The following is a 14,029-nucleotide window of genomic DNA, read 5'->3' as shown; positions in this document are numbered from 1 at the left end:
CTTTGCACAAAAATAGTTGTTTAATGAAACTGAGAAACCAACAGTCTTCAAATAATAAGTCTTTAACCCTATTGAGCTTTCTGCCAATTCAAAATGGCTTATACTAATTATGCATCCTTAATCCAACATTTTCCATGACTATAAATGAGGTGTTTTTTTTTTTACTCTATTATAGTTTTATCAAGTGTTCTACATCTGTTATGTATTTACCATCCAACTGGTCTTCAGAAAAATCAGAGCAGTAACTTAGTATCAATATAAATGATTTTCTACACTGTATTTTGCCACAAGTCCTCAGCTATGAAACAACTATATACAAATGGTGGTACACACATACAAAGGAACATTACTTAATAAAAAGTAATCAACTACTGATACCTAGTACAACGTGGAGGTACCTCAAAATAATCATGCAGAATGAAAAAAGCCTAATATAAGAGTACATACTGTATGACTCTATTTACACAAATCTCTAGAAAATGCACACTCATCTATGGTGACAGCAAGTAGATCAGCAGTTGCCTGGGGAGTGGGTGTGTGGGGAGCAACTGGAGAGAAGGTTACAGAGAGGTGTGAGGAAACTTTGGAGGTGATGGATATGTTCAATATCTTCCTTGTGATATTGATTTTACGGGTACATACACATGTCAAAATATTAAATTATATGACTTTAAAATGTACAATTTATGTAAATTACATATGTAAAACAGCTTTACTGAGGTATAAGTATATATTTCTGCCTTAGGATGTTTTAAAATCTCTTCAGGACTGTGAGGGCAAAGTGCTAGACAGTCTCGTCTTGACCATCCAATAATACATCTCAGTTCAGGAGAAACCAAAACCAGCATCACCAAGTCTTTTTCAGAGTTTCAAAATGAGGATTTAACTAAAGTTTTGGTTTGTTTGTTTTTTAATGTATCAGATTACTCTTCAGACACACAACCAATTGTTTTATCTACTGGGAACTCAGGCCTAAAATTTATTTTTATACTTTTAAAGGTATGGATCAACGATCAAGGAAGACAGTCAAAACACAATTTTCTTTTTTATAACCACCTTCAAATTACCATTTTGTGTAAACAAAACATCAAAGACATAAATTAGCATTTTGAAAATACAACAAAGAGTGACTCTTCATTGGGATCATTATTTTCCCAGTGACGGTTCTGACAAGGAGTGCATGGAGGGTACCTTGCTATTTCCTTCAGACAATGAGCCACGAATGGTCTTTCTGCTTTGCCGCCAGCACTATCAGTGAGCAGGGAATCTGTGTTCTATCTTGCTAGCTGTTTTTTGCGATGATGCAACAGAATGACTCCCAAGTATCTTGCGAGTGGCCAGAAAGTGATGCAACGCGTTGGGATGGAGGAGGGTGCATCGTTTATCATGACCCAGCTGGAGCCCTGACCTTGCACCGCTGCCCTGGAACGTTGCTGCCCCAGCTGAAAGCAGCCAAAGAATCTCCAGCGTGGACCACCTGACACACAAACCAGGCATGAACACTGTCAGGACAGTCGGCCAGATTTGAGATTCTGGAATGTTCAAAATATTCAGAAAGTCTCGACTATGCCTCCCTGCCCAAAGCCTTCATTCCACAGCATGTGAGAGCAATTTGGGTTGAAACCGACATGTGCCAGAGAAACGCTTTAATGGTGAAAAGATCGCCTGATTGTGAAACCCACAGCCGCCCCTGAATTCTGTGTTGCAACCAGCACCACAGCTTTCGTGCTCCGCTTTCAAGATATGTGGAAAGGCTTCAGCAGAAAAACAAGTGGCATTTTCACAACTACGATTTAGAAGAAAATTTATGTCCTCATCTCATGATCTTTTATTTTTTTTATTTTTTATTTTTTGGTGCGGAAGATTGGCCTGAGCTAACATCTGTTGCCAATCCTCCTCTTTTTGCTTGAGGAAGATTGTCGCCGAGCTAACGTCTGTGCCCATCTTCCTCTACTATCATATATGGGAGGCTACTGCAGCACGGCTTGAAGAGCAGTGCGTAGGTCCGCGAGATCCAAACCTGCGAATCCTGGGGCACCAAAGCAGAGCACTGGAACTTAACTGCTACACCACCAGCCCGGCCCCGCTCATGATCTTTTAACAGCATCCTTGTTGAGCAGATGTAGGGAAACAACTTGAAGCAAGAGGGAACTTTCTAGTACTTTGTTTTATAATGGACTATGAGCAAATCTCTGTAAAAGATACCAAGCTAAGTACATTCGGCAGACCCCGTACAATCACAAATGTGTATAAAGATGGGAAAAGTTAGGAAACAGTGGAGAAGTCTCAGAGAAAATTCTCTTTCATGGAAGCAACCAGTTTGAGAAGGCTTCACCTCACCCATTTGTCCCCAACCAAATTTCTTTCAACCAATGCTTTGTAAAGTACACTGTCTTGAAAGGCTGACGCTGCAGAGAATGATTTTTAGGCATATTCCCTAATCTAGTATTTTCTGAGGTGGAAAAAGAAATAAAAAGCGCAGCTGGGTCCTGACACAGCCAGAAAAGTTTGCTTCTACAGCATTTTCAAACCAAGAATTTGGTTAGTTTGAACCCGTCCCACTTTTTTTCAGCATCCATCACCGCTTGAAAACAGGAAGGAAAGAAGAAAACTTAGTGGTGAGTTTCATTTTAATCATTTCATTATTTTTCCCCCAATTTGAACTGCTGTCACACTGAAAACTACGTTGTTCCTCTCTTGATCCTCCCAGGAAATCATTCTTCCCCAGGAGAAGTCATGCTCCATCGTTTTATCAAGTGGTTCATTGTTATTTTTAAGTCCAGAAAACTGCTTCATCAAGGATGGAAGCAGTTAATTCTGAGCAGTAAAAATGTCATGTAACCAACAACAAATCAGAACGTTTGGGTGACAGTCTGGAAGTAATCTGAACGCTGGCACAGTGTGTCAGTGTTTGGTTTTAAAATCAGTATGTAAAACGCTGTCACTGCCCTGTGCAGTACCTACCACATTATTCACACTCAGCAAACATTAGTAACATCTAACTATTACCAACATGAGGAAGAGAGTTTTTCCCAAAGACAAAGAATTAAAGCAGCACGTTAGTGGGTTGGTGAAAAATGGACTGGGGATCAGCATAGTTGACCAGCGCTCACAGTGACCTGGAACACCTGGCTAACCTCTCCTTACCAAGCTACCTACCACAGGCACTCAGACACCTGCGGAACCAGTCATCAATGCCCACGGCAACTGGAACATTTGCTTTAAATCGACCGTAATCACTTACGTGCATTCCCTGAAGAAACTGTACTGCTGGCCCTGCTTCCAAGGCCATCTCTAAGAGTTTAACCTCATCTTTAAAAGTTGATTTTAGAACTGGGCAGCCACGTGCAAAAGAATGAAAGTAGACCATCATCTTACACCATACACAAAAATTAACTCAAAATGGATTAAAGACTTGAATGTAAGACCTGAAACCATAAAACTCTTAAAAGAAAACATGGGCAGTACACTCTGTGACATTGGTCTTAGCAGTATCTTTTCAAATACCATGTCTCACCAGGCAAGAGAAACAAAAGAAAAAATAAACAAATGGAACTACATCAGATTAAAAAGCTTCCACAAGGCAAAGGAAACCATGAACAAAAAGACAACCCACCAACTGGGAGAAAATATTTGCAAATCATATATCTGACAAGGGGTTAACTTGCAAAACATAAAGAACTCATACAACTCAACAACAACAAAAAAACAAACGACCCAATCAAAAAATGGGCAGATGATATGAAGACATTTTTCCAAAGAAGATATACAGATGGCCAACAGGCACAGGAAAAGATGTTCAACATCACTAATTATTAGGGAAATGCAATTCAAAACTACAATGAGATATCACCTTACACCTGTCAGAATGGCTATAATTACCAAGACAAAAAAATAACAAGTGTTGGAGAGGGTGTGGAGAAAAGGGAAGCCTCACACACTGCTGGTGGGAGTGCAAACTGTGCAGCTACTAGGTTTGGAGAAACAGCACAGAGATTTCTCAAAAAATTCAAAACAGGAATACCATATGATCCAGCTATCCCACTACTGGGCATTTATCCAAAGAACTAGAATCAACAATTCAAAGAGATTTACGTATCCCTATGTTCATTGCCGTATTATTCACAATAGCCAAGATGTGGCAGCAACCCAAGTGCCCATCAACTGATGAATGGATAAAGATGTGGTATATATATATATACAACGGAATACTACTCAGCCATAAAAAAAGACAAAATCATGCCATTTGCAACATGGACGGACCTTCAGGATATTATGCTAAGTGAAATAAGTCAGACAGAGAAAGACAAACACTGTATGATTCCACTCATATGTGGAAGATAAACCAACACATGGACAAAGAGAACAGATTAGTGGTGACCAGAGGGGAATGGGGTTTGGGGGAGGGCGAAACGGGTAAAGGGGGACATGTGTAGGGTGACGGATAAAAATTAGACTATTGGGTTACCGGCTGGCCCCATGGCATAATGGTTAAGTCCAGTGCGCTCCGCTTTAGCAGCCCGGGTTCGGGGGTTTGGATCCCAGGTTTGGACCTACACCACGCATCAAGCCATGCTGTGGCACTGACCCATATACAAAATAGAGGAAGACTGGCACAGATGTTAGCTCAGAGAGAATCTTCCTCACCAAAAAAAAAAAAATTAGACTATTGGGGGTGAAAACTATGCAATCTATACAGACACTGAAATAATGTAGACCTGAAATTTACACAATGTTATAAGCCAATATGACCTCAATAAAATAAAAAAGTCGATTTTAGTGATTTCTTTCTTTATTTCATTCTTTAGCACTTCAGACTTTCTAACACATCAGGACACATTAACTTCAAATTCAAAGCCCTCAAAGATAAGACCACCTGAGAGGAACAACACTCCAAGCAATGAGAACAGGAGGTTCATTAGACATTGCCTGCTATGTATACCTGACGTGAGTGTAACAGGGTGGTTTTTCAAAGTTCTGTCAGCTATGTTACCTCACTGGTAACATAGAGATGAGGAAAACATGCCTCAGAGAGGCTGAGTGACTTGCCTGAAGTCACACAGCTCGGTGGTGGTAGAGCTCAGGCCAAAAGCCAAGTTTTCTCTCTCCTCTTCCAGAACACGTTGGCCACACCAGCCAGCCTCCAGGGACTACTTCAGGGAATGCCTGCCCCCTCCTCCTCCCATTTTCTGGCTACCTCAAAATTTTAATTCATATACCAACGTGGGTGGACTACATCAGCGGAGACCAATTAATGCGACTAAAACAGGGTTTAACAGGAGCAAACTGTTTTTCTTCTTGAAGTTTTGAGTCAAATAACCTCTATTTGAATCCTATGAATTTTTCTCCAAGATAAGAAAGGTAGAAAATGAAGCCCATAAGCATAAAGCTCTTTTTCTAAGACCCCCATCTCTGCTCTACCTAATGTGGCTGAGCTTGTGATGAGAATAAAATAAAATAATGAATTGGAAGTGTTCTGGAAACACCAAAGGGCTCTACAAACACAGCTTCTTATCTACTGTGAACCTAGGACGGGGAAAGAGCAGAAGAACAAAGAAACTTGAGAGGAAGACCCCAGGAGTCCAGGGAAGCACAGGAGATACAGCCCCCAAAGGCTGATGAGGATGGAAAACCCGCAGAGGGAAACGCACCAGCCACAGTCCGCGCCCGAGGCTGGGCACCTCCACACTGGCTCCGGCTCCCCTGATTCAAGTTCCCCTCAGCACCAAGGAGCAGGCTCCTAACAGCTAACGGATTGCAAGACACTTGTTTAAAAACTGAAGGAAAAAACATTCCCCCCAAAGCTCTACACACAACAGGCACATTTTGGATTGAGTGTAGAAAACGTAGAATTGGCTCTGGAAGAATGTAAGCCCTCATTTTTTCCCCAGCCTTAAGTGTTCTTTGTTTTTTTTTTTAAAAAAAAAAAGCTCTTCCTGGCTGAGGTTGCTCTCTAATAGACAACTTTTCTTCCAACTGAATAACCATCTGCTCCCCCTGGAATCTGAGGGTTGGAGGGGTTCTGGAACTCAGCACTTAGAACTCGCACCTGCTGCAAATTCGCAAATTCTTAGTCCGTGTTATCACAGCAGCACAGCCGTCTCCAGTTGGCCCCACCCAGATTCCCTCCCCCGACTGGTGAATTTTTTTTTTTTTTTTTTTTTTTTTTTTAGAGCTAATAGGAAAAATTCCACCGAGATCAGCACACCCAAGAAGGGTGTGGGGGCGGAGTTGGGTAGATGCTGATAAACCCAAGTCAGTTTGTGGTATCGGAGAGCAGGAAGCTCCTCAGCCCTGAGATGGGGGGTGCCAATACAGGGGCGTCATCCTGCCTCACTTGTGGGGGTCTCTGAATCCTCACCAGCAAGGCAGCTGCTCACACACAGGACGCCCCCAGACGCCTCCAATGCTAACAGCGGTCAGCTGGACCAACGCAAGGTGAGTGGGAGGCTATGGGAGCAAGTATCTGGAGCTACTGCCACGAAGCATGAATGATGCATGAAAGGAACAATGCCTGGTCCAAGGCGGAGAAGAAAGCACCGCTGCTCTCCACCAGCGCTGCACCCGAGCACCGCCAGCCCGCGCAGAGGGGCGCTAGGAAACCCCGGGCCCTTCCCCTCGCACAGCGTCACAGCGCATCACACACACGCACACCTCGGGTGTGGGCTGAGACTGCAAGGGGCTGCGCGAGTGTGGAGTGGGAAGAGCCTAAGGCTTGGAAATAACAGACCTGGATTTGGATCCAAGCTCTGCTGCATCCTAACTACATGCCCTCCAGTAAAATGGGGATAACGCCCCCAGTGGTCGTGTAAAGCCGGAAGGTAATGAAGGTAAGAGACTCACATGTTACAACAATGGCCTCCAAGGAGAAATTCTCACGAAGTCAGGCCCCGGACACTGGGTTAAGCCTAAGGAAGGTCATCCTGCCTGATACCCTACAGAAAGAACTCTAAATTGTTCACATTCCCATTCTCCCAAAATGTGTCCCTAAAACCAGCCCGTGACTACGACAGACCTCTCGACCCTTGTGCCGCCCCGAAGACCCCAGACTCAGAGAGAGGGATGCACCGGGACGGTCCTAAGTGCTACGTGGGTGGCAGCGTGACGGTGGCAGGCCCCCAAACAGTCCCGACTGCCAACGGTTTTTACGATGAATCAGAAAAACTCCTCAACGCAATGAAATTTTAAGAGATTTGGCTTTCTTAATATGGAAGTATAAAGTAAAACAACGATCTCAGAGGGGGAAAAACTTAGAACTACGTTAAGAATAGGGAGTAAACGGTAAATGACTACCATCGAGCTTTATGCTACAAAAGCTTTGTTCGAGTCTACAGGCAGCTGCCCCTCCCCACTCACTTCCAGCGGATCATCCCACTCCCTCCTCGGGTCCTATCGGCAGCCCCTAGGAATAAGCTGAGGGAAGACAGATCAGTTTTTGCTGAAGCCTGGGGGATCCAGACCCCTCCTCACATCTAGTGCCTGTGCACGAGAGAGGCAGAGACAGAGACGGGGAGCAAGGGTGGGGGAGACAGAGAGACACACACACAGACACACACACGGAGAGAGGGAGAGGGGGGCCGAGAGAAGGAGGGGGGTGAGATACAGAGAAATCCCTAATTTTAAATTCCTATGAGACAGGAAATCTTTACAGGAATGAAGAATTCTTTATACACAAGAAGGGTATTACTAACTCCCAAGCATTAGGGCATGGACTTTGAATTGTCTTTCCAGAAGCATGCTTTCACCACCACCCCTTGTGACAGGTTTCAGGGCAGTGGCTGAGCTCAGGGACGTGTGTAGAGGTCCGGGTTACTGGCCCACACAGTTAGACTCTGCAATTCTGTCCTCCCTAATATCACCCTTTAAACAACTGGCCTAACAGCCCAAACCAATCAAACCAAATCTGCAAGAATTTTATTAAAATAAGAAACAAACTGTATAACACAGTGGACAGTGTGAAAAACGATAGCGTCCACTGCCTCACAGCAAATGACCCACAGTAAGAGATTTAAGCACACGACGCACGTACAGACAGCTCTCCGTCATTTTTACATGGGAACTGCCTTCCATGAAAGGGTGTGAATGTCCTTAATAGTTGGGAACTGTGCAATCCACAGAAGGCTCACACTAACACAGACAAATGCAATCCACCGCTGCAGGGCCAGAGGCCGGTCCACGAAGGCCAGCCGTCCTGGATTTGGAGGCAGCTCAGCCACTTACCGTCGTGTGACCACAGGCAAGTTAGGGAACATCTGGTCCCCGTTTCCTCATTGGTCAAATGGGGACAGTGGTACTCATCTTGAAGGGTTGTTGCAAGAATTAAATAAACTAATAGACGGAATGAAAAGCCTGACACACAGAAGGTTCTTTACAGTTTCAGAAAAGTAATTACTCAAAATGCCCACATACACAAAAACCCTTCCTGCTCCTGGTTTCACATAATGATACTTAAATCTGGAATCTAAGATTCTTCATATAGGCAAATGGAGCATCATCTAAACCTTCTGGAAACTCACATGTGCTAGGTCTCTATGGCCCATGGAGGCCTGGTGCCCAAGGACACAGCCTGGCAGACGTTCTCCTGTTGTTTGTATGGACTCCTCCACCAAACCCCTGGTTTCCTAGCTGGTCTCCCCCTCAGTCTCACAGGATATTCAGTCTCTCTCTTTGGCTTTTTCACTTCTCTCGGAAAACATGCAGCATTTTCTCTCTTTTTAAGTAATTCTTCACCTACTTGGCTACTATCAATGCCTTTTTCCACCAAAGCCTTTGAAATACACTGGATTCCTGTGTAAGTGGGTTTCCCCATGACGTGAATCTCACACAAGTTACAAGCGTATACTCCACTGACCTGAAACTGTCTTTCTGCAAAAGCACATTCCCCCTGCTACCTAAAACCACCGGCCTTTCTGGAACCCCAGCCTCCCGCGTTTCTCCTCCCAGCATCTCTGAGATAGAATTCCCTCCTCCAAAGGCTTGGCTTTGCTCTCTCCCCCTGCCTGGCTTCTCTGCCTCCTTTCCCTCCACTGCTCTGCTCCAACCATGCGACTACATCAAGGCCTTGCTGGCTCACACCTGCCACCTTGGACGATCAACTGTCACCAGCTGCTAAATTGTATTTCTAGCTCCGGCATCTCAGCCAGCCTCCAGTCCTGTACTTCTAACAGCACCCAGAAAGCATCCCTCAGTAACTCTAGGATTAGCTTCCAAAGAACCTGCACTTCCACAGGCCTCAGGTTCTAAGGATCAAATAATGAAGACCTCACCTGAAAACACCTGTGAATTGAGAGAAGTTACTTAACCTTCCTAATTCATCAGAAATACCTGGGAAAGTCTGTGTTAAGTAGCCATTCCTCCTCTTTAAGTATAAAAGGAATGTTTCTCCCTTTGTCTTCATTCATCCACTAATCCTCAAAACTTGGAAACATTTAGTAGATGAAAAATAAGGTAAACCATTCCTTTCCCATCTCTAAAGAAACAAAGAAAAAGTCAAGACTGAAGTAGCTGCTTCAGTTAATTTTAAGGTTTTCAGCTTGATCAGCTAAAAGTCTTTTTATTTTTAAAATTTTACACTTACAATGCAGTACTTAAAATGTAAAAACACTTGAATTGTTTACATAGTTATTATTGAAGAAAAAGACCCAGGTCACTTATTTTGGTTTTGTTTAATAAAACAACAGAAACAGCTCTCATTTCTGATTGTAATTTTTATTGTCCTTCCCACCGGGTGGCAAAAATACACTCCACTGCCTTCATTAACCTGAAGATCTGGAGGTGATTCGCTCCCCACTGACACCCAAGAATCTGTTTCACTGAGTTTTGGTCAAATACAACAATTAAATCATCATTTGATTTTCCAAGCACTAAAATAATTTCAGAAAATTTAAAAAAAAAAAAAAATCTTTTCAATGAAAAGCCTTACCTCCCAAAATGAAAAATTCATTTATATCTGAGTTGTCACAAGTATTAAGGTTAGAGCAAACCACAAAATGTAGTTCTTGTGTAAAACGAATGAAATATTCCAGACTAATAATTCTAATTTTAAAGAAATGCATTCCAACTATGCTGAATACTTAGTTCCTGTCTCTACCACAGTGTAAAAATCTTACTTTCTCCTTTCACTGACTGCTGGCCATACACTGTGAGGTCTACATCTTAGTGACTAGAGAAACAGGCAGTATGACAGCCCTGCACTCCTCTGACAATGTACCCAACTCAGTGTGACTGCCAGTGATTCAATTTTAGCCTGATTCTCTGTGTATAGAAAGTGGGGATCTCCTCTAAGTTGTTGTTTGTTTGTTTTGTTTGGGAGGGTTGGTTTTGTTTTTGCCTAACAGGAATTATCCCTGCCCTGTTTGCAGTTCCCACAGCAGTCCCTGTGGGGTGGCCCGGGGCCCACTTCCACCTCACAGGCTGAAGGCTCATCCACAGCCTTCTGGAATAACATTTCCTGGATCACAAGTTTTAGTCTGTCCCTTTGCTTTGCCAAAGACAGATCTGCCCACTGGCTAGTCTTTGCTATAATGACAACTGCGCTCTAAGACAAACAACTTATTCTTAAGGGAAAACAATAAATTTCAACCATCACATGTGTCTCCCCACAGCCATTTATTCACACTGGCTCATCCTCCTATATCTGACTTACACAAAAACACAGACTTGCTGGATGACAATGGAATGAGTGTGATATATTTAACAGAATCTGTACTCTCTTGCATTGCTTCCTCTTTTTTTTAAGATGGTGAAATCTTTATAAGCAAAATGATGATTGATTCTTCCCCTTGTCTTTGAGGACCATTCTCTCCTGACAACCTCTTAGCTGAATCCCCAAATCTAACTTGAAAAAAACCACGACACACTTTTAAGCAAGTTATTCCTGGGGACTTGAGTTTGGAGCTCTACAACACTGGAAGAGGTCAGTTTTATGGGGACATTTGGACAAAATTCGCCTGTTTGAGAACACTGGCTAGAGCAAGCCTCTCGTCTAATCCTCATCTAAAAGTTTTTAGCAGTATACATTTTGGAATCTTCTGTGTGCCCCAGAACACACAATATGGATCTAATTAGGTCCAGCTGCCTTATGTTAGTAATAAAATTGAAAGAAAAAAAGAGAAGTGGGAGTGGGAGCTTTGTTCACCCCTCCTATGCCCTGGCGGTCACAAGCTCGCAAGTCGTGCGCATCCTCAACGCTCACTCAAGGTAGCACACACTTCTTCGGTACCCCAGCGCGCCTGGTACCCCGCTCAGCGTTCAAACTTTTTAGCTGCTGAGTTTTCACTCGTTCTGGAAGAGATCTACTGACGGGCTTGAGCCCGTCGCTCCGACCCCACCCCACCCCCACCGCCCAGGCCCGCCGCGCCCCGCCCGTTCCTCGGCTCTACGACTTACACTAGCGCGGACGGACAGGGCATCTGGTTCCAGGGACAGTTGTACTGAGCCTGAATAAAACTCTCACTTCCCTCCAGCACAGAGCAGCTCACATTCTTGTTCACAATGTAGGCGCACCAGTTCCTGGGGTGAAGGAGAGAGGGAGAAGTGCACAGTGTAAACCCGGAGAACAATGAGACTAGGAAAGAGGGTACGAGCTGATACAGCAGCGGACAGAGCGAGGGTCAGGGAGCCCGTCGTTCCTACGGAGGCGGGAGCTCCACAAACCAGACATCCGGAGGGTGCGCGGGTGCGCCTTTGGAGAGCATGCACCTTTATCCGACAAAAGACAGGGAAAGACATGGTGCCAGGGACTCCAGTAATTCCTTGGAGTAGTTTCCTGATCGCCCTGCTCTGCAGGACACTCACTCCCTGTGCCCCACGCCCCGGAGGCAGCGCTGCTTGAGGCGCTGGCGAGGTCGGCCGGGGCGCGCACGACCACCCAGGGTAGCCCGAGGGGAACCCCAGGCTGCTGCTCATCGCTCCTGACAGGGCAACTGCGGGGTCCCGCGGCGGGTCGGGAAAGAGTAGGCAGGGGCCCAGGGCTCCTGGAAGGAGCCTCGCCATCCTGGGGGCGAGGAGAGAGGCTGCGCACTTACTTGTTCCTGGCGCTGGGCCGCGCGGGGTGCCTGGGCTGCGGGCCGGCGTGGCACAGCCCCGCGCCGCCCAGGGTCAGCAGCGCCAGCGCCCAGCGCCAGGGCGCGCGGGGCCGGGGCTGTGTCCGATGCCACATTCTGCGCGCGGCGGGCGCGCCCCGCCTGCCGATCCGGAGCGCGGCGGGTCGAGGCGAGCGCTGCGAGGCTGCGGGCGGGCGTCCGGGGCGCGGCCTGAGAAGTCAGAGGCTCCGGCGCTTCCCGGCGCCCCTGCCCGCGCTCCGCGCCCGCCCCCTCTGGCTTCTAGCTCCCACTTCTCCTTTTCCACCCCGTGCGCCCGCGCTTCTGCTCGGTCCCTCAATGACGCACAGGTCCCCCCGGGTGCCGCCCTCTTTATTTCACTTCCCTCTCCGAAACGTGACTCTCCCTCCACCAAGTCTCCCTGTCTCCCGTCTCCTTGCCTCTCGGCAGGGGGTTTGGGGTAAAAAGGCTAAAGGGTTTGAGAGAAGGGTCTTTGTTACAGAATTTCCAATTACTCATTCCTTTGGTCTCTTCCCAGAAGCTGGGCAACTCCACCTCCCACCTTCCAACAGGCGCGCCCCCGGCCCCTCGGGAAGTGGCCGCAGTCGGCGAGTCTGGCGGTCCTCACGTCGAGCCTGGGTGCCGGCTTCCCAGGGTGAATGAGGGACATCTTTATCAGTTCTTTATCGGATTCGACTCGGATTTCCTCCTCTGGCAAGATTGGGCCATTCTCCTCATTTGGACTTAGGAATGGTCTAGGGGGAAATGAACGCGGGTCCTCTTTCTTGACTCAACTCTGCCTTATGCATCCATTTAACAGTTTCTAAGTCAGCGTGCAGGGCAGCAGGGGATGGTAGAAGCGACAGCCCCACCACTTCCCAACAGCTTCTGAAGAACAGCATCGGAGTGTTGTATTCTTGGGGTGCTGGAGACAGCCATGTATTTGAGTTAACCTGCTGCATCTAACGAACACTAGGGCGAAGTTATTTGCAGACTGCATAGACTAACTGCAATATCTGTGGGCTAACAGGCGCTGTTGGCTGTGAATTATGTGGACAATAAAGCTTTGCTATGTTCCCTACTCTAATTAAATGAAACCATTGGTCACTTTATCTCTAATATGCTTTGATGATGTTGTTGGGCCTTTTGATTTGCAAATGGAAGAAAGAAAATTCCCTAAGTAGAAACTTTACAAGAGCCAAGCAGAAAATTATACCATGTAAGGACATAGTCTGTCCATGAACTCTCTAAGAGGAAGATCACACAAATAGTGGACTGAAGTCATCCTAGCCTTCAAAAGAGCCACCCTGAGGAGAAAATCACAAAAAGGGATAAAAAGCTGTCTTGGGTAACCCAATCTGTATTTTTCTATGTTACTTCCCTATTCTCCTCATCCTAACACCATTTTTGTTCACAAAGTGTCACGGGAAAAAAACGAGCACAGAAATGAAGAATGACAGAAGAAAAAATGGAGGAAACGCACAAGTTATGTATGTCTACAACTAATAGCTAACAGACCACAACTTCTCTTCAATACAAGTAATTCTCAAACTTGAGAGTGAGTTGAACTGATCAAGTCAAATCTATTTTTTCCACTGAATCAGAGTTATGCTAGGAAGCTATATTCTTGTCCAAGAGTTTGAGGACCGACTGTTCATTGAGATGACCACAATACTATATTTAATCAGCTATAAATAGCATTTATCAGTAAATAAATTTTATTCTGAGCATCTGTTACATGCTAGGCATTGTGGGAAAAAGCTGAGGATTCATGAGGGAGCCCAAACTGACATGGGCTCTGTGTTCACAGCGCTTCCAGGCATTCCTGTGCAACCAAGGGGGGAAAGTTTCTGATGTACACCCAGTTAAGTGAGACAGTATTTGTCACACATGTTTCTCTAGACACAAGCCCACGTGTACCTGGTGAGGGGCTGCTCTGGGAAGTTGGAAGAAGACTCTTGGCTCTCAGGAGGACTTGAGGCCAAGAT

General features: G+C 45.6%; 1 protein-coding gene across 1 annotated transcript in view; it reads right to left on the bottom strand.

The window, feature by feature from the left end:
• Positions 1 to 12,224, bottom strand: part of EMILIN2 (elastin microfibril interfacer 2) — a 51,641-nt gene extending 39,417 nt beyond the window's left edge. Inside the window, 2 exon segments of the mRNA XM_058556874.1 lie at positions 11,389 to 11,511; positions 12,027 to 12,224. Coding sequence (XP_058412857.1) covers positions 11,389 to 11,511; positions 12,027 to 12,160 — 257 coding nt within the window. The 5' untranslated portion in view covers positions 12,161 to 12,224.
• Positions 12,225 to 14,029: the final 1,805 nt, after the last annotated feature.

The sequence above is a fragment of the Diceros bicornis genome, chromosome 16 (genome assembly GCF_020826845.1).
Source record: "Diceros bicornis minor isolate mBicDic1 chromosome 16, mDicBic1.mat.cur, whole genome shotgun sequence".
In the NCBI taxonomy this organism is placed as follows: domain Eukaryota; kingdom Metazoa; phylum Chordata; class Mammalia; order Perissodactyla; family Rhinocerotidae; genus Diceros; species Diceros bicornis.
Note: the sequence above shows the minus strand (reverse complement) of the source record. Positions and strands in the feature narration are given on the sequence as shown.